This window comes from Miniopterus natalensis, chromosome 7 (genome assembly GCF_054644295.1).
Source record: "Miniopterus natalensis isolate mMinNat1 chromosome 7, mMinNat1.hap1, whole genome shotgun sequence".
Classification (NCBI taxonomy): domain Eukaryota; kingdom Metazoa; phylum Chordata; class Mammalia; order Chiroptera; family Miniopteridae; genus Miniopterus; species Miniopterus natalensis.
The window spans coordinates 46,392,849-46,420,536 of record NC_142087.1 but is presented as its reverse complement, the minus strand read 5'-3'; the positions used below and the strand labels follow the sequence as shown (position 1 = coordinate 46,420,536).

At 34.5% G+C, this 27,688-nt stretch overlaps 1 protein-coding gene across 1 annotated transcript in view; it reads left to right on the top strand.

Annotated features, from left to right (window-relative positions):
- Positions 1-16,204, top strand: part of SS18 (SS18 subunit of BAF chromatin remodeling complex) — a 46,602-nt gene extending 30,398 nt beyond the window's left edge. The window contains exons 8-10 of the mRNA XM_016195913.2: positions 3,132-3,254; positions 6,475-6,608; positions 14,431-16,204. Coding sequence (XP_016051399.2) covers positions 3,132-3,254; positions 6,475-6,608; positions 14,431-14,457 — 284 coding nt within the window. The 3' untranslated portion in view covers positions 14,458-16,204. The remainder of the gene's footprint in view (positions 1-3,131; positions 3,255-6,474; positions 6,609-14,430) is intronic.
- The last annotated feature ends 11,484 nt before the right edge of the window (positions 16,205-27,688 follow it).

Below are 27,688 nucleotides of genomic sequence, written 5' to 3'. Positions count from 1 at the left end.
ACTGTGGTTTGTATACATTTGCATTTGAGAAAAATTTTGGAGGCTAAATTATACCCACAATAGAGTTGTACGTAAAGTTAGTGGAATAGGAAAGGCGTTTAGAAAACAGATTTTAATTTTAGTTATTTAGTTAATGGTATATTTTTTTTAGTAGGAAGGTGACTTGTGAAACAGTGGTTAGTAAAGATGTGCTACACTTAGTGACAATCCGAGCACCCAAGTAGGCTATCACTGTACAGTTCAGTTTTCTCAGTTTTTCTGTATGTTTGGAAAATTTACAATACAGTGGTAAAGAAAAAAGAATTCAGACATGTAAAGCTGATGACTTAGAGGTGGTTAGTCATGTCACAGAATGATTTGTTATGAAAGGATTTGTGGAAGTCTTCATTTACATATACATAGTAAGCTCCCTAGGTATATTTAAGGTAAACTACTTTAAAAGAGAAACTAGGGGAAACTAAGAATTTAAAGCTGAAGTATTGGGACCATTTACTGGAAACTAATGTAAACTAACAAGAAGATATAATTTGTGTATTTAAAAAAATCATTTTGCCTGCCATTTTTTATCAGTGTATAAAAAGCATAAAGGTACATCGGCTTAAGGATGTTAATTTTACTGCGGAGGCTTTGCCTGTATAGGCAGAGCAAACACTGACCTATAGAATTTTGCATACAATAAATGCTTGTTAGTGATGATGTGTATGGATAATTCTAGTTAGAAAATGACCTAATTTTTTATACCTCAGGTTTTCTTGCCCTGAATTATTCAGAGTGTTGTGTATGTGTTGTTTTTTCCCCACCTGTAGACATTGTATTAAGTAATTTTTTACAGTATAGATATTTTTAAAAGGTGAAATCTAGGTTGTTAAATTTTATTAGGAAGTTTGCTAAATATAAATGATTGGTTTGTTTAATTTTTAAAGTACATTTTAAGTAATTGACTTGAATTTGATACTCTTATTTTGGTTGGTCCTGAGTATTTCCTGAAATGTAAAGTTTGTATTGTTATAAATAGGATGTTTCTATTCAAAACAGATATGTTATTTTTATAAATACCAGAACTTTAAAGTTCTATAAATAATTCATCTTATTACATTGGGATTTAAAATTTTAAATGGTATTTTGCATAGGTGTGTATTAATATATTTGATATTTACATAGATTATTCCATTTATAACAACTAATTTTCCTATACAGCATTGGATATTTTCTTATGTTTAGATATTTATGCCCGTAAACATGTAGATTAGAAGTTGGAAAACTTCTTTATATTTTAGTCTTTGTGTGCTATGGTCTTGATCTCAACTGCTAAACTCTTGTCATAGCATGAAAACAGCTGTAGAAAATACAAGTGGGCAGAACTATGTTTCACTAAAACTTTATTGACAGAAACAGGCTACTGGCCGTATTTAGACTGCAGGCCCTAGTTTGCTAACCCTTAATGCAGATATTTATGCAATGGTTTGGGAACATTGGAATACTAGAGCACTGAGTATAACATTTATTGATAATTGTATTCCTCCTTCCTTAGTTAGGCATTCTACTAAAATGTAGTAGAGATTTTAGCTAACCGAAAGGTTATTTCCTGCATTTTATTTGTGCTATTTAATTAAAAGGACTAGAGTATTGATTTTCACTCGAGTTCAGTCATCTTGCAGATGAAATTTATCATGCCTTAAAAGTAAAGGCGTATTGTAGCACTTACTACAATATTAATTTTACGGAGGTGTATGTTTGTTACCTTAGAAATATTTTCTAAAGGCTTCTAGAATGGCAGCATTAAGCAATATATTTTTGCATCTAAAAATATTTTAAGATACATATATTTTATTCAAGTAAATAGAATGAAAAATTTGTTTCAGTTTTTTCCAGGGGAAAAAAACTTACGGAGCTCTTTCATATTTTGCATTGTTTTAGCATATGCTGTGGAATTGGCGACCAGCAGAACAGGTGTTTAACAAAATATGATAATTGCTTCCTTTGTTCATTCTAATTTAATTCAAGTTATTTACATGTGAAAGACCTAAATGCTTTCATTCTCGTAAAAAAAAGGAAGATAAAGTTTTTTTTCCCCCCTCAATGAGGATTATCAGAGTTAAGACTAAGTGTAATGTTTCTAAAACTACTGTTTTTTGCTTTTAAGAAAACTTGCACGTTATCTTGATATGAAAACAGTCACATTGGTAAATACTTGGCTAATGCAATTGAAATTATTTTTTATGTATTTCCATTTCTTTCTCTTTTTTTTTTTTCCAGTTTTATCTGAAAGTTTAAATATATTTAGGGTTTTCACTCAGTGGCCATTAACGTTTCTTCCTGTCTCTTGTCGAATTGATGTAGGTCATAATGATTACGGTTATCAGCAACCGTCGTATCCTGAACAAGGCTACGATAGGCCTTATGAGGATTCCTCACAACATTACTACGAAGGAGGTATCTATATACCTTCACACACATACACATATATATCCCCTTCTACAGGAACGAAAATTCTTGCATAAGAACTTCTACCCATGCAAAGCTCTTGTAGAATAATAGTTGCTGGCTGTCTTGAAAATTACAGGGAGCCCAGAACAATCAAAATAATTTCCTTACAAATATTTAAAATGTATAACCATGACTTGCCATTTCTAACAACAATAAAAAGACTAAAACATTTAAAAATTTTTTCCTCAGTGAAAATTTTCTATTTGAACATAAATCCATCTATCCAGTTTTTTTGTGTGTGTTTACATATGTATAATTTCACATATAAGTATAGTGCCTTTAGGAAACAGCTTGCTGATCTTGTGTAGCTAGTGTGTGCTCTTGTAGCTGTCTTTAATTTTGTCTTTTTTATTTTATTTAGCATAGTCATGATCTTATGACTGTGATGTTCCAGTAAATGTAATGCTCGTATGGCAGAGACGCTGAAAATGCTGCAGTTCAACCTTGCAAAATTGGCTTTAACTGCAGTTTGTTTGGCCGAAATCCTTCTGTTTGGTTTGAGTTTTTTCTTTGTTTTGTTAACTTTTAAAAATCAATATGGCATTTTATTTTGTTCTTGTGTTGTTGGCTATGCATCGTAGAGGAAAAAGTTAGTTAAGCAAACTTCTCAGGTATTTTTCCCCTCTTCTCCAATTATCCTATAGGAAATTCACAGTATGGCCAACAGCAAGATGCTTACCAAGGACCACCTCCTCAACAGGGATATCCACCTCAGCAACAGCAGTACCCAGGGCAGCAGGGCTATCCAGGACAGCAGCAGGGTTACGGTAATAGCTTACTACATTTTATTTTTGTCCCCATAAAACATTAATGTTTTGAAACATGGAAGTGGATAGTTAGTTTTGAAAATTCATAATTTTACCTCAGTCTATTAGTGTTTATTTAAAATGTTCTTAGATAAACTGTTACTCTATTTAAAAAGAAACAGAAACTAGAAATGGTTCATTTACACAAGATATTCCCTGTAGTCATGTAAAGGACAAGAAGTATGAATTCTTAAACCTATTTGGCACTTATGACCAGCCACTAGTTTTGTATGTGCTTGGAAAACTGATGAACTGGTTGTTTATTAACCGTATCTACATAATCTGATTAGCAGATTTGTTTCTAAAACTGATGACTATTGCAACTCTGTTTTTAACTTTTTGACGAATCCCCAGACTGTTTTCCATAGTGGCAGAACCAGTCCACATTCCCACCAGTGGTGAATGAGGGTTCCCTTTTCTCCACAACCTATCCAGCACTTGTTGTTATTTGTCTTGTTGATAATAACCATTCAAACAGGTGTGAGCTGGTTATCTCATTGTAATATTGATTTACATTTCCCTAATAGCTAGTGGATCATATATCATAGAAATGTACACTTGAAACCTGTGTAATCCTATTAACCAATGCCACCCCAATAAATTTAATTAAAAAACCAAACTAATAACTATTACTATGAAAGATAATACTGATTTTTAAAGTACAAATGTGGTCTATTCAGAATGCATAAAGAAAGTGTTTTTTTCATTTTGTAGATAGCAGCATCCTTATCCACAGGGTTGTATTTATTGTAGCTGTGTATCCTGCAGAGTTTGGGGGAAATTTTAGCCATATTTCCCATATCTACTAGCTGGATATCTGCTTTAAATAATTTTATTAGATAAGAAGTGGGGAAGCTGAGCTGATATCTCAGTCTTAAATTTCAGGCTCCTGTAACAATTTTAATATGTTGTTATTGATTTTAGAGAGAGAGGAAGGAAGAGGGAGATAGAGATAGAAACATAGATGGGAGAGAACACTGATCAGCTGCCTCCTGCGTGCTCCCTTTTGGGGATGGGCTGCAGCCTAGGCATGTGCCTTGATCGGGAATCAAACCGGTGTCGTCTTGGTTCATGGATTAATGCTCAACCACTAAGCCACACCAGCTGGGCTGGCTATAACAATTTTAGAAATAGAAAAGTATTGTTTTAATGAAAGAGAACTAGCTGTTTATTAATCTGACACCATCTCTTGCTAACATGGTCTCTTTCTCACATCATTAATGTCTTCTTACCTTTTTATTCATTGATTTAAGATCTGCTATTACTATGACAACCTCTCTCTACTGTGATAGCAAATCTAAGAACCAATATCAGGCTTAAAAGTCTCTTGTGCCTCAACATATGCATTGAAATTCAGTCAGGTATTGGGAGTCAGGCATTTCCCGCAAAATGCTAGGTTCTGGTTTCCTAATTTCAGGTATGACTAGAAATATACTATGGATTTCTTGTTTTTACCAGGAGACTTTCTTGCTCTTCTCAAATGGAAACATTTCATGACCATCAAATATTTGTACTTTGAGTAAATAGAGTACTCTGGTTTTATTGTATTTGCATGAAAACAAATATGTGACTAAACTTACTGATTTAAGAAAGATAATTGCCCGGCTGGGCGTGGCTCAGTGGTTGAGCGTCGACCTAGGATCCAGGTGATCGGGGTTCGATTCCTAGTCAGGGCACATGCCCGGGTTGCGGGCTCAATCCCCAGTCGGGGGCATACAGGAGGCAGCCGATCAATGACTCTCTCATCATTGATGTTTCTATCTCTCTCTCTCCCTCTCCTTTCCTCTCTCTGAAATCAATAGATTATTAAAAAAAGAAAAATAATTATTTTCAGTGGGAAGAGAGAGTAAAGAAAGTTAAATATTTTTGGTTTAAGTAGCTAAACACTTTTGTTAGACATCAGGAATCCTAAAGAAGTTCCCATTTTGCCTATACATAGACTTCAGTTATTAAACTTTCTTCTAATAGGAAATACAGAGTTTTAATAATTGAATGTATAGTTAAATAAGTAAAATAATAAGTTGATGTAATTTATTTAAACCGGAAAATTTATTGTTCTCTCTTGGCACATTCCTCTGCAATCAGTGTTTTTAATGGTTTTAGGTTTTGAATGGCTGTGATAGAAACATTTATAAGAATCAAAGCTTTTTAGCTTCTGCTTTATAAAGCATGCTTTATAATGGACACTGGTAGAGTTTATGAAATAGACATATTTGTTTGGCAAGCCTAATTAGTCCCGTGCCATCTTTGAAATTTGAAATCATTCGTTTTTATGGGTTAAGTATTAAAGGTGATTGGTACACAGAGTGTAATCTTGGAATCATGTTTCCCACATGCAACTTGTAGCTTATCAAGTCTTCTTTATTTTCTCTTTGAACATATTGTGATAGTAAGTTTGTCAATGCAGAGCATAAAGCACTTTTTTGGTGATTGCAAATATAAATCTAGAAATTATATGTAAAATCATTTTTTTTGTATAAATCTAGAGTCATACAGCTGTAAATATCATTGATTCCCAAACTATTCTGAAATTGTTTCAGTATTTTAGTCTGAATCTACTTCTCACCTTTTCTTTTACCTCTTGCTTATTCTGGTTAACTTTCTAATGGAGGTATAGATGAATAGTCTTAATATGGAATTAACTTGCCTTTCGACTCCTGAATCTCTTTTACTCATTTTGACATGTAAGTTTGTTTTTTTTGAATCCTCACCAGAGGACATTTTTTCCATTACTTTTCAGAGAGAGTAGAAGGGAGAGAGAGTGAGAGAGAAACATCGATTGGTTCCCTCCTGCACGTGCCCCAACTGGGGCTGGGGATTGAGCCTACAAATGAGGTATGTGCCTTTGGCTGGAATTGAACCTGGGACCCTTCAGTCCGTGGGCTGATGCTCCATCCACCGAGTCAAACCGGCCAAGGCAACATATAAATTTTTAATGGCTAATGCATAGCATAATCATTACACTTAATCAAAGCATCTGGTACATAGTGGTATCCTTAAATTATTTCATTCTTCTTATAACTTTTGGAATTTATTTCAAAAAGCATTTGAGAAAGTCAAGATACCAAACTATCCTTTTTAGTTTAGATATAAAAATATAACATCTAGTTCTAAACCCTTTCTAGAGTTTTAGGGAATTATGTTTCTACTTGGGCTCTTGTTTATATTAATTATTTTACAGGTCCTTCACAGGGTGGTCCAGGTCCTCAGTATCCAAACTACCCACAGGGACAAGGTCAGCAGTATGGGGGGTATAGACCAACACAACCTGGACCACCACAGCCACCACAGCAGAGGCCTTATGGATATGACCAGGTAAGGTACTTGGCCAGCTGTGTGATTGCTGCATTGTTTGTGCATTCTTCGTTAGGTTAAAAATTTTACTTGAAGGCTCATTTTCCTTTCTCCTCTTCATAATACATGAGTTGACCAACAAAAACCTATTTACTTTTAACTATTTCATAGACTGCTAGCACAATGGATCATAATTACACTGACATGTAAAACATGTTTTATCTCTAGGCTCCAGCATTCGTTCATATTCTCTCATTCTCATTATCTCTTTCTTTTCCCCCACTACACTTTCTTAACAGATCCATGATATCTTTACTTTTTAAATTCATAGTTATTTGTCTCTGTTGCCTCCTTCCATGCACATATCCATTACCTCAAGTCTTAATCTTTCTTCCTTGTTATCTTTTCTGCTACTTTCAAATATGTAGTGGTGTGTCTCATCCTAAGATAACTGTATTCCCTTGAACCTAATGTTTATTTAGGTTCCTTCTTTTCAACAGTAAACCTCTTACACTTTATGCCACAAACTTTTGTGAATTCTCTCATACATACTCTGAATTATGATAGAAATGATTTATTATGCTGGCAGTTTCTTTAGATTGATTTCAGGTTTGCTAATGACTTTCTGGTAAGGATAACGTGGTCTGTTAACCATTTAAGATACCTAAAGTAGGTTTTTTTTTTGTAAGTTAGGGTAAGTTAGGGCCAGATGATCGGTTTGAGAAACAACTCATGCAGTGCTAATTAGAAATTGAGGCATGAGCATTTCTTTTACTAACGCTGGTTCAAGCCTACAACCCCTTTGTACTGACACTTCGTATTTAAGTAATAAAGATAAAAGGGACATAAGGGACTTAAACTTAAAGGGTAAGGACAGATGACTTAATATTGGAAAAAGTACACTAGAACTAAAAGGATTATGCAGAGGATTTATTAAATTTTTAAAGCACAATAAGTGTTGGCTAGTGAGTATTTAAGGGCAAAATTCTTGAGCAAATAACATTTAGGCTCATTCTAATCCACAAGTTAACTTTTTAAAAAGTGAAATTCTGGTCATTTATTCCCTCATTCAATGAATGGTTTTATTAATTTTCTATGTGTGCTGGACACTATATTAGGTCTTAGATAAGTAAAAGAGACATGTCCCTATAGCTCATGGAGTAACTGTCTTGATCTTTTTTTAACTTCACAGTTTTTTTCTGTTTTTTTCTTTTAGTATGTTAAAGATGTGGCTCCACTGTTTTCTCACTGACATTATTTCCAAGGAAACATCTGCTGTCTCCTTTATGTTTTTCTCTGGTAGTTAATATTTTTTCCCCTCTAACTGCTTTTAAGATTTTTCCATTGTCAAATTTTGTGACTGAAAACAAATTTCTCTTGAAATTTGTGTTCAACAATTTGATTAAACATGCCTTGGAATAGATTTTTAAAATTTTTTTTGCTTGGCATTTGTATAGCTTCTTGTATTTGTGGCTTTATTGTTTTCAAATTTGGAAAAATTCTGACCCAATATTTTTCCTATCTCTGTCCCTTTACCTCTTTCTCTCCTTTTCAGACTATACTTGTATGTATATTTATCTGCTTAAAGTTGTGCCATAGTTTAGTGATTCTCCTTTTTTTAAAAATTTATTTAAATTTTCTTTCTGTTTCATTTTAGGTAGTTTCTGTTGCTATGTCTTGAAGTTCGTTAATCTTGTTCATTGTTCTAAACCGCTTTTAATCCATTCCCAGGTAGTTTTCATCTCAGACATGTTTTTTATCTTTAGAAGTTTGATTTTCTTATCTTTAGAGGTCTTTTTCATATCTTTCATGTCTCTGCCTAAATTCTTGAACATATGAAATACAAGTATTATAACTGTTTTGATATCCTTTCTGTTAATTCTAACATTTGGGTCAGTTTTGATTTTTCCCCCCTCTTTATTATTGGTCATATTTTCCTCATCTTTTGCATGGTAATCTTTGTGTGCATGATAATCTTTGATTGGATACCAGACATTGTAAATATTACTTGGTCGGGTGATGGATATATTTGTATTTCACAGTGTCTATACCATTTTGCATTCTTACCAGCAGTAAGTGATAGTTTCTGCCACTCCACATTGTTATCAGCATTTGGTGTTGTCAGTGTTCAGGATTTTAGCCATTCTAATAGTTTTGCAGTCTTATCTCATTTTAATGTGCATTTCCCTACTGATAAATGATGTGGACATCTTTTCATATGCTTATTTGCCATCTTTCTATCTTCTTTGGTGTTGAGGACTTTGGCCCATTTTTTAATTGGGTTGTTTCCTTATTATTGAATTTTAAGAGCGCTTTATATATTTTGGGTAACAGTCCATTTTCAGATGTGTCTTTTGAAAATACTGTCTTGTTTTTTTGTCTGTCTTCTCATTCTTTTGACATCGTCCTTTGCAGAGTAGAAAATTTTAATTTTAATGAAGTCCAGCTTATCAGTTATTTCTTTCAGTGATCATGCCTTTGGTGTTGTATCCAAAAAGTTATCACCAAACTCAAGGTCATCTAGGTTTTCTCTTATGTTATCTCCTAGGAGCTTTATAGTTTTGTATTTTGCATTTAGGTCTATGATACATTTTGAGTTAATTTTTATTAAAGCTATAAGGTCTGTCTCTAGATTAATTTTTTTGCATGTGGATGTTGTATTCTAGCACCATTTGTTAAAAGGACTGTCTGTGTTTTATTATACTACCGTTGCTTTGTTGAAGATCAGTTGATTATTTTTATGTGAGTCTATTATTTTTATGTGGGTCTAGTTCTGTTCCATTGCTCTATTTGTCTGTTCTTTCACCAATACCACTCTCTCTTGATTTGCTGTAGCTTTATAGTAAGTCTTGAAGTCAGATAATGTCAGCCCTTCAACTTTGTTCTTTTCCTTCAATATTGTGTGACTATTCTAGGTCTTCTGTTTTTCCGTATAAACTTCAAAATCATTTTGTCAATATCCACAAAATAACTCGCTGGGATTTGGATTGGAATGTGTTGAAGTTTTAGGTCAAGTTGGGAAGAACTGACATGTTGACAGTATTGATTTTCTTACCCATGAACGTGGAACGTATCTCCGTTTATTTAGTTTTTTATTTTTTTCGTGAGTTTTTTAGGTGTTTTTCATATAGATCTTATACATATTTTGTTAGACTTATACCTAAGTACTTAATTTTTGTGGTGTGCTAATGTAAATTGTATTGTTTTTCATTTCAAATTCCACTTGTTCATTGCTGATATGTAGGGAAGTGATTGACTTTTGTATGGTAACCTTCATCCTGTAGCCTTGCTTACTAGTTTTGGGAGGTTTTGGTGATTCTTTGGGGTCTTCCTTGGAGGTGACCATGTAGTCTCTGAAGAAAGGTGGCTTCATTTTATTCCCCCCCTCTGTGCCTCATTCCCTTTCCTTACCGCATGTGCTGGGAATTCCAGCCAGTGTTGAAAAGCAGCGGTGAGAGGGCACTCCCCTGCCTGGTTCCTGATCTCAGTGGGAAAGATTCCTTAAGTATGATGTCGGTGTTTTGATTTTTTAACACAGCATTTATCGACATGTGACAGTTACTGTGGAGTTAGTTTATTGTCATGCTTTCTTCCCTTACTGTGTTAGTTCTTTAAAGATTATCACCATGTCTGTTTTTATCATTGTTGAGTCTCCATCACTTAGTAGGGCATATCAAGCAGTCAATAAATAAAGTGTAAATAAGTGAATAAATAAGGCCTTTACTTCCTAGATTTGAATGATGATCATAAGAATGGAGAGAGAAGGAAACCCCTGAAAAGTATTGTGACAGTAATTTTAAGACTTTTATATGATTAGATGAATGGAAGAGAAATTTAAAGGTTTGTATTGCTCAGGTTTCTATTCTAGGGAATCTTCTCACTCAGCATACTCTCTCTACACAATCTGTTTACTCATATGGTTTTCGTTTGCCATGTTATTGACTCCCACACCTCTTTCTAGTCTGACTCCCTCTTCTGAAAATCAGATGCCTACTGGACATCTTCTCTTGACATCTAACATAACTAAATGCACAGTTTTTCCACTTTCAAATTATTCCTCATTTCTAAGTATTCTCTACCAAAAAGAGATTACTATCACCAAGCTAGAATGCCAAAGTGCCATATTTAATATTTAAGTTTTCCTCCCTCTCTCCCTCTCTCCATCTAATGACAAAATCTTGTTAATCATTCTTCCTGAAATAACCCATCCACTTCTAACTGCTGCTTTCTCTTAGTTTACCAGGGCTGGGGAACCTTTTTATTCTGCCTAGGGCCATTTGGATATTTATAACATCATTTTGAAGGTCATACACAATTGTGAACTTAAAAATTAGCCTGCTATATTTGGTCAAACATTTAATTAACTCACCCTTAATGTGATGGCTGGAACTGTTTCTCTTTGGTGAGGGGTTGGCAGGGCAAGACCAAATGATTTGTGGGCTGGACGTTCCCCACCCCTGGTTTAGACAATTAACATCTAGCTTCATCGTGGCAGGATCCTCCCACACTCTCTTTTTACTTCTTTCCCATTTGTTCTTTACACTGTAGTCAGAGGAATTTTATAATTAAAAAAAGAAAAAAGAAAATTGAAGAAGCAGGGAAAGAGAAGCTGAGGTTTAGAGAGTTGGAGTGATTTACCTGAGATGATAGAGCTAAGAAGTGGTAGAATTGGATGGCTAATTCTTAGAGACTAGAGCCTCCAGTATCTAGAGCCTTTACTGTACCATGCCGCCTCCAGTAATATCAGTGATTGTTTGAGTAGTTTGCAGAGCATTTTCATATTTTTCTTCTCTTTTCAATCTTCACCTGAGGATGTTTATTGATTATCTTTTTTTTTAGAGAGAGAGGAAGGGGGGAGGAGAGAGAGAGTGAGAGAGACATCGATATGAGTCTCTCATCGATTGAAAAACATCAATAGATTGCTTCCTGTATGTGCCCCAACTGGGGATCGAATCCAAAACCTAGGTATGTGCCCTGAACGGCCGTGGAACCTTTTGGTGTACGTGGCGTCACTCCAGCCCACAGAGCCACCCAACCGGGGCCATGTTTTTCTTCTTGAATAACTTTTCAAGGCAACAATTACAATTACCCTCATTTGTCACATAAGAAATTTGAGAAAGGAAGGTTAGTAAACTTACTCAAGGACAAGAAATTGTTAAGTGATAGAGTTATTACTAGAAATTGTTAGCTGGCTCCAAAACTCCTACTTTTAACTCTGGAATTTGCTAATGGTAACAAATATACAGTATGCTTTTCTGGGCTTGCCCATGATTTGACTTGGTTCCAGCATTGACTTGGGTAGGTCAAGTTACTTAAATTCCCAGTGCCTCAATTTCTTCTGTGTAAAATGGAGATAATATTTACTGTGTAGTTACAGATGGGCACAAAGCACCTGTTACAGTGTCTAACACATGGTGAAGTCTTAGTTAATTGAGGTATATTAAGAGTTAGCTATTTAGTGTTAGCCCAACTTCTTATTTCTATTACTTCAAGCTTTGTGTTACCAGATAACCTGCTCACGACTGTGTGCTCTCTTTTACCCGCCACTTGCCTAGCAGCCTGTGTCCGTCCCTCTTCGTGCCTTTGCTCAGCTCTGTCTTCCATTGGAATTGATCCATTTTCTTTTCTTGGCTGTTTAAATTTCATGGTTCTCTTAAGGTTCCCCTGGTCTCTGAAATATTTTTCCTATTATTGTAGCTATGTTAACCTTTTTCTTTCTGAACTTCTGTTCTATAATTGTACTTTAATCAATTATTTATAAGTCTTTCTCTTACAAATTTATTATAGTGATTAGTATATAATATTTACTCAATAAGTGTTTATAATTGCTTCAGTATAATACAGGGTGAGGCAAAAGTAGGTTTACAGCTCTGAGCACCGAAACAGTTTTTCTTGTATTATTATTAATTCTTGTATTTTCCATATGAACAACTGTAAATCTACTTTTGCCCCACCTTTTATTTGGCATACATTATTGAAGAAGCCATGTGTCAGGCACTTTTCAATACTTGAGGCATAAAGATAGATGAGGCCTACTCTCTCTTCATGTAATTCATAATGTAGTAGATAAATTACAGCTTATATGTAGATAGCATAGCAGTGTTAAACCTCTCTTCTGCTTTCACAATATGTTCAACTCACTTTCATCATTAATACCTCATTTCACACATTTATTAGGGGAGCATTTCTCTCCGACATTGAGACTTGCTTATTTATACTTCTTTATAATTTTAAAAAGCCCCTTTTCATGTCCTCTCTTATTTAAGTGTCCTAACAAATGAGGTAGGATTAATGGAGCCATGACTAGAAAGAATATTGAGATCCAGAGATGGAGTTGTTATAGTCCTACCTTATAGATAAAGAAACTGGGTCCCGAAAAATGTTCTTAGACTCAAGTTGAAACATAACAATAGAGTTGGGACTATATTTCTTATTTTAACTTTGTATTATAGGAATCTTCAAACAAATACTAAAAAGGGATGTATCATATGAATTCCTGTGTACCCACCAACCAACTTCAATAATTACCAGTTATCAACATTTTGCCAGTGTTGTTTTCTATACCCCTACACTTTTTTTCCTTTTCAGAGTATCTTAAAGCAAATCCTAGATTTGATCAAGATGAGCATTGACTTTAAATTTTGCTGAATATAATTATGTAAAGTACATTAATATTTTTAAATATCTTAATTCTATTTATAATGCAATAATCCATTAGTTATATAGAGGCATTCAACAAATTTTCAAGTATATTTACGTGCATGGAAATGATAACTTTTAGGGTACTGTTTCCCATGGTATGCAGGTATTTTAACTCCAGAATACTTTGATGTAAAGTAGTTAATGTGACTTAGAGGAGGAAATTTAACCAAGGGAAATGATTAGCTGATGATGTTTTCTCCATTGAGTACAGTTTTTGGAAAATAGGTGCTTTCATGAACACTTACTTTAAAAACATCTAAAAATTTTTTGTTAAAATACATATTTTCTAGTATGTTTCTCTTTTATTCTACCTTTTTTCTTCTGTTGTAGAGGAAAAGATGTTCCTTCTCTTCTCTAAAATCTAAACTTAACAGTTGTATATTGCACATTATTTACCTTTGTTGTAGAATTTTGCTACTTCATCACCTGCTTGACATCTGTACTCTTTTTCTGTCCTGTCAGCCTACAGACTTTCAAGTTTACTTTATTAAATGCAACAAAAACAAAAATTATCCCTTGATTTTATGTACCAGCTCCCTGTCTGAATATCGTTGGCCTCAGAAAAAGGCCCAAATCTTTAGAAGTTTTTTTTCCTTTACCTCCCAGATATCTTTCATCCTTGCCACTTATCAAAATATCTTTGATGTTCATAATAGTAATTATAACAAGCTAAACAGTCACAAAGTTGTTACACTAGCGTAAAATTTATATACTAACAGAGTGTCCCCCAAAATATATATACACACTTCAACAGCTGATAGCTCAGTTTTGAAAATGAAATATATTTTAATAAACACTGCCTTTATAATTATTCAGAGTGTGTATATGCATTCTTTGAGACACCCTGTATATATCACACTGGAATTTAGAACCAGAACTTCTAACTCATTGTTGCCCAAATCAGTTAAACAAAATTCACCAAACATTAAAATTTTCACTCTGAAATTCATCTGCAACTGAATGCAATATCAGAAGAAATTATATGGGTACTATGTACCTACTGAATATATAACAGTTTTTGTTTGTTATAAATGCAATTGCTTTTAGAGTATCGTAATGTTAAGATTTATTTGTAATTTTCTGTGCCAAACAATTATGATCACATTATTATCTAACTGTATCTTAAAATTTATCTTTTTAGGGACAGTATGGAAATTACCAGCAGTAAAAAAGTACTTACATTCCAATAGCCAGTATCTATTAGCAGCCATATCGTCACCTCAGCACTGTGGACACCTCCCTGTGAAGAGATCCTTCCATTCCATCTAGTTTTTGGAATAACCTTGTGGCTCAGTGGCTGTTTCATCAGTAAGCAGCCTTTGTGGCTTAGTTGTTTAAACAGCTTTAGTAGCTCAGAAATACTCTTAATTTCACATTTCTACTCTAGATGGCAACATTGGACAGAAAATACGATGTAACCGATTTGCAATGATTTCAGAACTGTGTTTCAAATGGACTGTTACAGACTGAAAGGTGTGAACAGCTTTGTATGTTTATGAAGGTTAAGGGAATTTAATACTTTTCCACAGATTCTTTTTGTAAGGGGAAGAGGGAAATGTACACTTTTTACAGTAGCAATATTTTGTATATTATGTTTATTTCATGTGAAATATGCAAGGCGGTACACTACGAGTTGGACAGAATCAGAAATCCTGTTAATGTGGATTGGAAACATGGTGGATGCTTGATTGTGTTGGTCTCAAAATGGTGTGCTATAAAGATAAAGGTGAGGAAGAAGATCAAGAACATCATGTGTCCACTGTCAAAGTTCTTTAGAGGAAATTCAGACCCCTTTATCTGTTAGATGGTCAAGGGCACTGTGATACAGTTTTGAGTAAAAAGACATTTTTTTAAAGCTTTCCAGTTTTGTGGATTAAAACCTTTTTATAACAATAATTTATAACACAGTTTTTAAATGTGAGGCAATAAGAATTATTTCATGTTGGATCTGAAAAATCTTGGTAACAGTTTCAAGTAAATGAAATGGTAATCCTCTCCTAAAATAGCAATAACTGAAAATGGAAATGTTAATTTTACCTTGTTTGAGTGATCAGGGAAGTTAGTAAGTAATATCAAAGCATTTTATAAATGATATCAAAGAAGAGTCAACATTGGTTCAGTCATTTTATTTTTAACATTAAAAGGTTAATTGGTTTTTATAATAGGATAGTTCAGGAGACTTAAAACCTTTATTTCAGCTTTCTTAACTGGAAATAATACCATTTATAAAGGGACACTTAAGTTTTTCCCTTTTTTATGTTAATATAACACAAAAAGATGTTTAGGAAAATGCTTATTGATGAGGTTAATTATGATCTATATTAAAAGCATAGTGGTTGCATTCTAGATCACTTTGTTCATTAGCATGGCATATTTAATCATTTTTGAGACTGTCCTGTGCCTGATTATTTTAGCTCAATTCAGGGATATTGCATTAGGCAGGAAATCATGCATTAAGTTTAAAACCACAATCATTTAAACATAATCTGAAAACATCTAGCCCAAAGGTAAGTTGCTGTTTTTGTCACAGTTGCCTATGCCCAGGAAACAAGATGTATTCTTTATAATTGAATTGTTTTTTCCCACTTCTAACTGGAAACAAAACAGAGGGCGTGCCATTAATTTGAATGAAGCAAAACTTACTGTTCTCAACATACTGTAATCAAAAGGGGGAATTTCAGTGTGTCTCTGTGTATGTGTGAGAGACTGTGTGTGTGTGTTTTAAGGTCAGAATAGGTTTTTCTTCAACTTGGTCAGTAGGAAATGGACATCAAGTTTGAACAAATAAAGCATGGACAGCCTTATTGTGATTGAAATGCTTATAGATTCTGTGCCAATTTTCCACCACTGTGTACTTTGTTGCTATTTAAAACTGTATCAACTTTAACGGAAGAATAAATTATTTGTGATTTTAATTTTCTCATTTGTTTCTTTAAATTAGATCTCTTTGACTCTCTTGTTTTGTCTGGAGACTATGCTGTGGGTATTTTATATGAGTGAGTCCAGTATAAGCAGACTATATTTGTATTCTAGGACTTGATCAAAATTCTCTTGCTATGCCCAAGTTAATTAGAATTAACTGTTCAGTAATCAGCATGTTGTGTGGGCTGTTTGTTACAGAATTCTTTCTCTGAAAATGAAGTCCATGAGGCTATAATCAAGATGACTGAATTAGATAAATGAGTTGAGGAGACAAAATTGTACTAAACCCAACCTGGTATAGATACGTTATCTCATTTGAAATAAGCTCAACTGACATTAAGAAATAATTTGTCTTGCCAACCTATCTTCTGTTGTCTTATTCTCCTTTTAATGGAAACTAAAATTGCAATTTTAATAAGCAGAATTTCCTCTAGGACTTTCTTCCTGGAGACTAGTGCATTTGCAAGGTTTAATTGTTTTATAACAGTCTTATTTCGTAGAAGTTTTTAATTGGTGGTGACAAAAATTACCTTACTCCTTTGATACCTAGGAAGAAGAGCTTTACCAGTAGCTTTCTACCAAATTTGACATGCCCATATAGACAGTATGTTCTAAAACCGACGTGCTTACTTTATCAAAATGTGTTGTTATTATAATGAGATTATTATAATATTACTAAGTCAAATGCAGGGTGATTATTGATCAACAGTGAAAAATATTTAACTTTGCTAGTTTAGTTGTTTGAGAATATGTTAGTTTTATTTTGTAGAATTGTGGTGATACATTGTTTTTAGTTTTGGTTTTAATTTTTTAATGGAATTTTCAAACAGACACCTAAGTGGAGAGAATAGTATAATGAACCCATGTACCAGAAATCCGACCTACCTACTTAGGAATTCCTGGGCAATCTTGTGTTGTCTATATACCAACCCACAAATTGAATAATACACTATGTCCTTTAATTATTTCAGTTAGTGTCTTCAAAAGACAAGCACTCTTTTAAAAAACACTTTGGTACTTAAGGACTCCTGTTTCTGAAAATTTGTATTTCAGTGTTAACAGTGAGTTAGGAACCATCTCAGAAATTGTATGAATTAATCACCATCTTTTCTTTCATTTTAAATATTCATGTTAAATAGTTAAGACATTAGCAAAAATAGATTATACAGAAAGTGGACATTCTCCATAATTTCATATCTTATAGATAACAATTATTAAGAGGTTTGATATATTTCTTCCAACTTCATTTTACACACAGAAGTCAACATATATTATTGCTTTGTCTATTAAAACAAGTATGGAATTATACTGTCCATACTGTTTCACAGTTACCTTTTTTTTTAAAGTTAGAAATACCTTGAATGTGCTCTATTCCTGTGTTATTACTAATTTTTTACTACTGCAAAAACATAATTTTCATAAACTACCTGTCTAGGATTTTTAATTTTTATTTGTTTATTTTGGTATGCTTGTTTGGGGTATTTCTCTATGATAAATTTCTGTTAGGTGTAGGGCTATACACGTTTTTAACAGTGTCCCCCTAAAAGATAACATTCTCGCCCACACCATATTATTAGTCTTGTTAATTTTTGCAATTCTAGTAGGCTTTAAAGAATGCTATGTCAGAATTTAATTTGAATTACATCTGATTTATTTGTAAGTTTGAGCATCTTTTCAAATGTTTAATGACACTTGTTTTTTGCCCCGAAATGCATTTTCATGTTCTTTGTCCATTTTTTTTATTGGAATGTTTATTGTCTAAGAGAGAGGGGAAACAATATAAATACATATATACAAAAAAATATGTATATAATTATATATGGTTTTCTCTATTTACACATTAATCCTTTATCTCTTTTATGTATTTCACATCTCTTCAGTCTGTTCATTACTTTTTAACTTTGATTATGATGTATATCATCCTTTTAAAGTTTTAAGATTTTATATAGTCAGTTTCATAGCTTGTAGCAACCTCCCTAATTCCATATTTGCTTATATTTTTAAAAAATTTATTGTACATGGTATGATTTAGAGCACTATCTTATTTTTCTATATGGATAGAGTTGTTTCATATCACTTATTGAATAAACCAATGATTTGAGATGTCAGTTATAGTTAATTCATGTTCGATGTTTGCTATTTTAAACACTAGTTGGATTTATTTAAGTAAAACTTCATTTAATTGATGTAAAGTTGGGAGTTTTTCCCCCCAACAAGGTGTTTTTTATTAGATAAGAGTTAACTGCAAAGGGTATAAACAATGACTGGCTTTTTAATAGAGAATTATTGAAATGTAATTTTACGTAGAATGAATGACTAGAGCATCTTGGAGAATTTTGTTTGTTGAAGGTTTCATGCCTTTAATTTTTTTGTACCCTACTAATTATATCTGCCCCAAAATATCTGTTTGACTACTACCAAAAAAATTAAGAAATCAATACAAAATCATTTTATTGTTTAAAACTCTTGTTTCAGAGAGTATTACAGATGTCCTCATTTTTCCCCATTGACCCCTTCTCCCCACCCCAGGCAACATACTTTTTATTAATTCAGTAAAGACCTATAAATAGAGTGACTGTGTAATGTATTGCTCAATCTGGGAAACTTGAGAATCAAAAGGGGGGATATATACACACAAACATATGTACATACATACACATGCATATATATGTGCATGTGTTTGTTATATACTTGTGTATAGATGTGGCAAAATGTGTATATGTACTGTGTAATTTTATTTTTTTCCTTATAGAAAGCCATAGTTTAAGAACTTATATAAGTGAGTGATGCATTTATATTTGCGAAGGCTGTAATCTTTTACTGTAATAACATACTGAGGGGTTTCTTGTGAAATAGTACATTAAAGATAATTATTTGAAGTTAAAATAGGTGGATGAAACAAACCTGAATATTCTGAGGGTTTCATTATTTTTTATCTGTTAGGGAATACTGATTACTCCCCAATATTATTCTCTTTTTAAAATAATCCCCAAGTTTTGGGTGGGCACATGGCTAACTACCTAGTGACTACTTTTTATAGCCTCTTTTGCTGTAAAATGTGTGGTCATGTAACTAAGTTCAGCCAGTGAGATGTGAGCTGAAGTGATGTGTAGCCTCTAGATCGCATCCTTAAAAGTGTGCTCCATTTTCTGCTTTTCATTTACCAAGGGTTGCAACATAACATACTGGTGGTGAGCTTTGGTCTTATAGACTTAGAAAAATACTCTAGAGAATGGCAGTGCAGCTAGATAGAACCAAAGCCCCCTGAATGGCCTCCTGAAGCCCACTCTTCCACTGCCTATCGGGCTTGGACTTTGACAAGAAAAATAGCACTTCCATCTTCCCTGTCATAGCAGGAAAACCTGTACTCTAATGCTAGCGTCATGTAGTGGAGGGCCAGTTCAGACTACCCCGTGACATATTTTGTATGGAGTCATAGTTTTTAGGAATGAATTACGAGTTAGTGTACTGCGTGTGTAATGTACTTCATAATCATTCAGTTCCTATTCCTCACTAATGAGGTAGGACAAAATTCTTTATGTTTCCTTTAAGAACATCCTCTGATTTAAATCACTTGAATGAGTTGGATGCTGTATTTTAGTAACAGTAGATTTAATTCATTTAAAATATTGGTAAAAATATACTTAGCACTTACTTTTTGTCATCTGTATAAATAACATGTTTTCTAAATACTTATTTTGAGAATTATGGTAGGTAGGACTTCATAATATCTCTTAGGTTTTAAACTTTATTTTGGCTTCTGCTTTAGTTCTTGGAATTTTTTTCTCTACTGCTTTCTTGCTGTTTCCTCTTTTGTAACTTTCACTATAAGAAGTTTGTACTTTGATTCTAGTTTCTCTGCCAACTTTTCTTTTTTTTGGGGGAAAAAAGATCTAAAAGCATTCTGATTTTATACCTATAGTGGCTATTATTCAGCTTAGGTCAATATAAAAAATTTTATATCTGTAGGAAGTGTATCTATATTAGCTATGGAAGGGTATCTGGAATAATGATTGTTTTTCATATAGTATTTAATACACCTTTTTTTTTTAACTTTTCAGAACTGATATCAGTAGTTCAAAATACTGTTATTAAGGATATTATAGCTAGCAAGGATTTTATCTTCTATCAATATGACTATACTAGGGAATTATTTCTGTTAATGCTTAGTAAATTAAGAGCAAGGAAGTGTGACTGGCTTCTTTTCAGTACTAATAATCATTCTATCCATGGAAATCCTATTTTTCAGTTATTTCAGTATTCCATTCTTTCTGAAGATCTCACTTCACAGCAAGCTTTCATACTTCAAGCTCTACATGTTAGTGCTCAGACCTCATTCCCACATAAACACAACCATTTTGAAAACATGAACTGATATTAATTACCCCCTTGGCACCAAAAAGTCAGGATTTCCTGATGCGGCACGCTAATGTAAAATGCATTAGTGCAAACGCTGGCTCCAAGGGGTAATACTCTCTAAATAAACACAGCAATGTTTTTCTTTATTCACAACTCTCGGGCTATTCTGAAAGTCATTCATCCTCCGTACCCCCCAAAAAAGGATTTGAATTTTAATAAGTTATAAGTGGATTTTCATAAGAAGAAATTGAATTCCAAGCTGCAAATCAATGTCACTTAACTCTTTGGTTCTTTGAAATAAAATCTACCTTTGATTAAATGGCTTTGCACCACAGTTTGTCTGTTGGAAGGTAACAGTTTATGTTTAATCATTGGTATCACTAAAAGTGTGTCTTTTTGACTTAAATCTTCTTTGGAAGTAGAAAACGGGCAAGGAGGTCAGTCACTTAAGGCTAGAAAGAATGTGTGTGGGTTTTTTTGTTTTGTTTTGTGGTGCATGTGTGTGTGCGTGTTTCTATGTGTGTGTGCGTATGTGTTTCTAGACTTCTGGTCAAGAAAGCATTTTTCATTCTTTGATATACCCTCTCCAAACACATACTACTACTATTAGATAAAGCAAAAGTGAACCAAACCAAAGATAACCAGCCTCTAACAAGGTGAGCATCTGGAAAAAGCAAAAATGTAAATTGTTAAGTGAGGCTGAAACCATGGGCCTTCTGGGTTCTGAGTCTAGAAGCTGGTAGTGGTACTTGAGAAATTGGTGTCTACGAAGTAATAGAAGCTAGAAATACTACACAGGATTGGATATTGGAGCCAGAGTTACTCCTTGAAATTAGGGGCTAGAATGTGACTCTCCCCCACTGTTCCCACTTTAAAAAGGAGGCCTAAAGTTTGCTTCTGCTGTCTACTTCCCAGGATCTTATTTTGGGGAAGCTGAGGGTAATGATGCTAGAAAATGCATCTTGATTTGGAGCTGAACCAAGGTATTCTGAAGCTTGGTACTTACAGGGTAACAGTATTTCTTAAATAACATTGTAGGGAAGATGTTCCCAAAGATTTGGTTCTGGATTTGATAAGGGCCCAGGGGTACAAGAGGAAGTACAGAAGGGAAAAGAAAGGGTAGGGAAGAGAGGAAAAATAAAAAGCAAACCCTCCTACTTTAAGCCCAAGAACTAAAATTTCAAAATACATCAAAATTGTTTGACACAGCATGTATTTCCACCACATAAAATTCTACAGGAGAGTCTGACATTTTATTTTATTTTAAATATATCTTTATTGACTTCAGAGAGAGGAAGGGAGAGGGAGAGAGAGAGAGGAAAATCAATGATGAGAGTCACTGATCGGCTGCCTCCTGCACACCCCCGACGGGATCGAGCCCGCGACCTGGGCATGTGCCCTGACCGGGAATTGAACCCCAATCACCTGGATCCTAGGTCGATGCTCAACCGCTGAGCCATGCCCGGCCAGGCCAGTCTGACGTTTAAAATTACGAATGTTTAGGATGCTCAGGGAAATTCATTAATTCACATAGGTCCTCAGATACGAAATAAAAACATGGACAAGTAGAACAGGTATAAAAATTATTAAATCTTACAAGTGAAAAATAAGAGTCATTGAAACAAGCTCAATTGACAGGAACGAAGCGGGGCACAGTTGAAGAAATTTGTGAATTAGGTGGTAGTCTGACAAATTGTCTCATACTGAAGTAGAAAGAAACAGAATGGTTTTCAAAGAAAAGCTATACTTGAGATACAGAAGTGAATGCAGTTTTCATAAGGTAGCTCCAGAAGGAAAAGGAGGGATTGGCAGAAAAGCGATACATTAAAAAAAAAAGAAAAGCCAACAGTTTTCTACAATTGAATCTATGAATACTCAGATTGTAAATTCACCCTAAATCCATTTAGGGCAAAATAAAATCTGTATCCAGATATGTTATGATGGTGTTCAGAAAGAATCTAGAAACTACCTGAGAAAAAAGGTGCATTACTTATAAAGAAAGAAAATCTAGACGAGGATTTTCTGCAACAATTGAAAGCTATAGGATTGAAGTACTGGGGGAAAATAAGTCAGCCTAAGTGTTACACCAACTAAACTATTTCTACAGTGAGAGCAAAATAAATTTTCAGACTTACAAAGACCGAGATTTATCATCCATAGATGTATTTCAGCAAAAAAATCCCAAAACACCAAACAGAAACAGAAGGTGTAGGATGCATAAAAGAGTGGAGATTACATAAGATTGTCACATGAAATCCATAGGAACATCATGTATTTGAGTGCGTAAAAAAGGTAAAGTTGCCCAGCCAGCGTGGCTCAGTGGTTGAGAGTCCACCTACAAACCTGGAGATCATGGTTTGATTCCTGGTCAGGGCACATGCCCAGGTTGCAGGCTCGATCCCCAGTGTAGGAGGCAGCTAATCAATGACTCTCTCTCTCCCTTTATCTGAAAAAACAACCCTCCCCCCCCAACATATTAACAAAAAAGACCCTCTTTGGGAAAGTTGAGTGTGATAGGTTGATTGCATTCCTGACCTCAATTCTTTACCCGCCTGAGTTCGTGCCTTTTTGCCATGTGATTTTGCAGTTCCTCTCACTGAAGAGGCAGTTAATTTTCCTGCTCCTTGATTCTGAGTTTGGCTCTATGACTTGCTTTGGCCAGTGGGATCTTAGCAGATATCACTCATACAGAATCTTTTAAAAGCACTGGTGCAGTTCTGCTTCCGCTCTGTGCCTCTGCCTTTGCCATGGAAACCTGCTCAGGCTAACCTGCTGAAGAATGGGAGACTCCAGGCAAAGCCAAATCAGCACGGTTGACACCAGATGACTTCTAGAGAAGATCGGCAGAGCTACCGGCTGATCAGCCAGCTGACCACAGATGCGGAAGCAGGCCTAACGCAGGTGAGCTAGACCTCGGGCTCTGGGGCGAAATCCATGTTTATTGTGCGTCACCGAGTTGAGTTCTTTGTTACGCAGCATTAAATAGGTAGCGGATACAAGAACAAGATACAAGTGGGAAACATGGTGAAGCGATAAAGCACACTGGGGACTTCATGGTCAGAAGAAGAGACTGAAAAACAGACATTTTTGGAAATTTTTAGGTAAAGTAAGAATAATGCCAAAAATATTAGTATAAAAAGTGTAAGTCAACATTAAAAAACAAATACAATTCAGAAATTTAGAGCAAGAAAAGAGGGAGGGAGAGGGAAAAGGGAGAAGAAACAAAATGTACTAATCCAATGAAAGGGAGGAACAAAGGAAAAAATGTGGCAAAAATCACCAAAAAAGATGATAGAATTATATCTAAATATATCAGTAATTGCAATAAATATAAACAGATTAAATGTATTTTTAAAAGATATTAAATTGGGAGAAAATTTATTTTTTTTAGGAGATATTACTAAAAATATAACAAAGGTAGAAAATAGATACAGGTATATTAATAGCGAAGTAAAATTGAAAGCAAAAGCAATAATTAGAATAAAGAAAGATCCTAAGTAATAAATAGAAAAACCATTTAAGATATAACTTCAGAATATAGAAGCAAAAATTGAGAATTACAAGCAAAGGTGTAAAACTCCAAAATCAAAGTGGAAGACTTTTAGACTACTAGCAGAAACTCGGCTCAGGCAGCAGTAAGTATAGAACCGTTCTGTCTAACAGAAATATGTCAGCCCCGTGTGTGGTTTAAAATTTATTAGTGGCTACATTAAAAGCTTAGAAATGGGAACTATTGTAATAATACATTTTACTTAACCCACTATATGGAAAATGCTATTTCAATATTTAGAAAATTCATGAGACTGTTTACATTCTTTTTTATAGTAAGTCTTAGGAATCTATTATTTCACACAGTACATCACTAGTCACATTTCAAGTGCTCAGCAGCCACATCTGGTCAGTGGCTACCATATTGGATAGACTTAAAGCAGAAAATCTAATAGATAAAAAAGGAATCCTGGACCTGACAGAGTATACATTATTTCAATAAGTGTAATATTTAAAAAATTGACCTTATACTAATTTACAAAATCTGATCATAATTTAAAGAATTGTTATATAAGCCATTTTCTCCGATGATAGTACATGTCTAGGAACTTAGAAAATTTATTAATAACTATTTAAAGAAAAATCACAGTGGAAATTTAAAAAAAAATTGGAACTGAGCTACAATAAAAGCTTTCAAATCAAAACTTGTGAGATGCTGATATAACAGTTCTTAGAAGTAAATTAATAGCCTTAAGTCCCTTTATGTAAAAATAAAAATGATGGAAAATAACTCAGGAATATAGATGAGGATGTCAAAAGTAAGTGCAGATGAAACAATAGAAGGAAGGATTTTGAAAGGAATAAAGTTAAGAGCATAAAAAAATGAAATAACAAAAAAGAGGATCACCAAAATGAACCAAATTCATTTTTAAATAAATAAAAGCTGTATGTTGACCAAAAATAAAATATTAAGGCACAAATAAACTGTTTTAGAAAGAGAAAGAAGAATATGACTGTATATGTGTTATAAATTCCAAATTTTGCTAAAAGTGTACTCTAAAAGAACTGTATAGCAAACCTGATTAGGAACTTCTTATATTTTACATTAATATCAGATAGGTGTGACAAATAGGTGTGACATAGATGTGGTCTCTGGCCCTTTTAGGAGCCGTGACTAAATTTAGGAATCAATTCTTTGATCAACTACAGCTCATTTATGAGTTTCCTCATTGCCCAAAGGTAGTCATTGTCAGCCTCCTGAAGGCAGGGACTTTGTTTTTGTCTATTGCTGGTCGCTCAATGCCTAGAATAATGCTCAATAAGTAAGGAGAGTTCCATAAATATTGGTTGAAAGAAAGCATATGGGGAATGTTGGCTATGAATTAGGATGTATGCAGAAATTTAGGATTTATATATTGTAAATGAAGTAATAAAACAGATGGGTTAGAGGTAAAAGTCAGGGACTTTTAAACACAGGTCCCTAATACCTTCTCCACAGGCCTATAATCCTGCCCTATCCTGAGGTCATCTGGCTGCAGAATCTGGCCTGACCTATGGCGAGGTTATTTACAGTCTGTCTTTATCTGACTCAGATTCCCCTGGAGGTGTCATGACACATACTGTATATGCTCACATCTGGTCCTAGGAGTTTTGGATAAGGGATTTCGACCTGTGTCTGTCTACTTAAGCTGTGTAATAGAAGAATACATTTCATATTTAAATAAGCCAGGGGTAGTTTGCCTGGGCATACTGGTGATTTATTAATAAATTATAGCACTGCAATAATTTTAAGGTTAAAAATAGTAGACCTGGCTAACTTTGTACTGTTTTCCCTTGTTAATAAAAAAAGCATTTCCTTGGGGGAGTAAATTTTGTATGGGAACGTAGACAAAAGAATGACATTGATGACAGCATTCCTCTCTATTTTGGTCTCTGTCATCCTCTATTCTTGTGCCCAGAGCTAAAACCATTAGGAGTCTATAACTGGCTAGGAAAACGTGCTCTTTTGCTCCTTCACCAGTACAGCCAACTATATGATACATGTAATGATCTCCCATCATGAGCTCCCTTCAGCCTCCCCCTTCACATCGCTCACAGCCTTGGCCGCATGCCCACTCTACCTGAACAATGCCCCTTCTATTTCCCGGAATTCCTCCCTCCCTCCACACTACCCTCCCAACACTGTCACATTCCTAGCGGCTTTCCCTGCTGCCTAATATTCACTCAACCGTGTTCAATCAAGCTGCCTGTTAAACCTGTTTCCTTTATTAACATTTTATGGCTTCTAAGCATTTCCAAGTTCCTCTAGTAGACAGTTTCCTTACATGAGGGCTGATGGGCTTCTGGCCTGGCACGTATAATTATTAGCAATAATTTCTCTTCTAGGAAAAGTAGATAGCTAGAGCTCCTTGGTGGGCACGTGCGGAACCTGTACGCTCGTATTTGGACTGATGCATCAATAAGTTTGCCACAGCGGACCAAGGAAGATGTATGAAAATCCAGGCTGAAAAGGATAAGCCGTATTATATCCCTTTATATTTGGAAACTCGGATCTAAAATTATCTTCAGCAAGAAATAGCACCTCCTAGGTTGAACTAAATATACTCTATTTCATCGAACCGAATCACAGCGCTTTAACTTTGTTCCTTTTATGCCCTTAAGGTGGTGCTGGGAAACAAGCCTTAGCTGCTGCTTCCTTAGCAAACCCTCTTTAGGTGGGTTAGCACCTTATTTGGAATGTGTTTTGGACCTCAGCCTAAAGTAAGGCTAAAAGGTTCCACTCCCCAGAGTGCTCAGCAAAAATTAATTCTCAATAAATGTTGAACGAATGAACTGATGATCTCTTAAATGAACAGATAATTCTCATTCCTGGTGATCACCTCTTGGTATCATTTCATACTGTTGACCCCTCTCTCTTACGTCCCTCTTCTCTGGTGGTGTCTCTCATCGCCCCTGCAGCCTCCATTTCTACTTCTGCACAGGCTCTTATCTTTCCATGCTCACTTTTTACTGCGTGCCCTTTAAATATTGGTTTCCTCCAGGGTTTCATCTTCACTACCTTCTCTTATTATTTTATTAAATATATTCTCTCGGGGGGGAATTTCATTCATATGCTGGGTTTGACTACTACCTACACACATCATGTTCCAGCCCAGACCTCTTCACTTTGAGTTAGACCCAACAGTGTGCCACAACCAGCTTTTACCGCCAGCTCATGAGAGCCAATTGTTAACTTTCCAGGAGTTTAGTGAGCTAGTTACTAAAGATGCAATTATTAAAATTGTATAAATTTACAATTAAATATATTAAAAACAAAGGTAATAAATACTGAAAACTCATTATTTCCTAACAATTTTGCTACATTTTTCTAATTATCAGTGCTCTTGAGATAGTGTATGTCTGTTGGATTTGTATGGTGGAAATACAGTTGACCCTTGAAAAACACAGGTTTGAAAGGTGTGGCTCCACTTATATGTGGACTTCTGTAAATGTATGTTGTTCTCATGATTTTAAAAATATTTTCTTAGCTTACTTTATTTTAAGAATGCAACATATGAAAAATGTGTTAATTGACTGTTATCGATAAGGCTTCCAGTCAATAGTAACTATCCCCCCACTACCTCAGATCA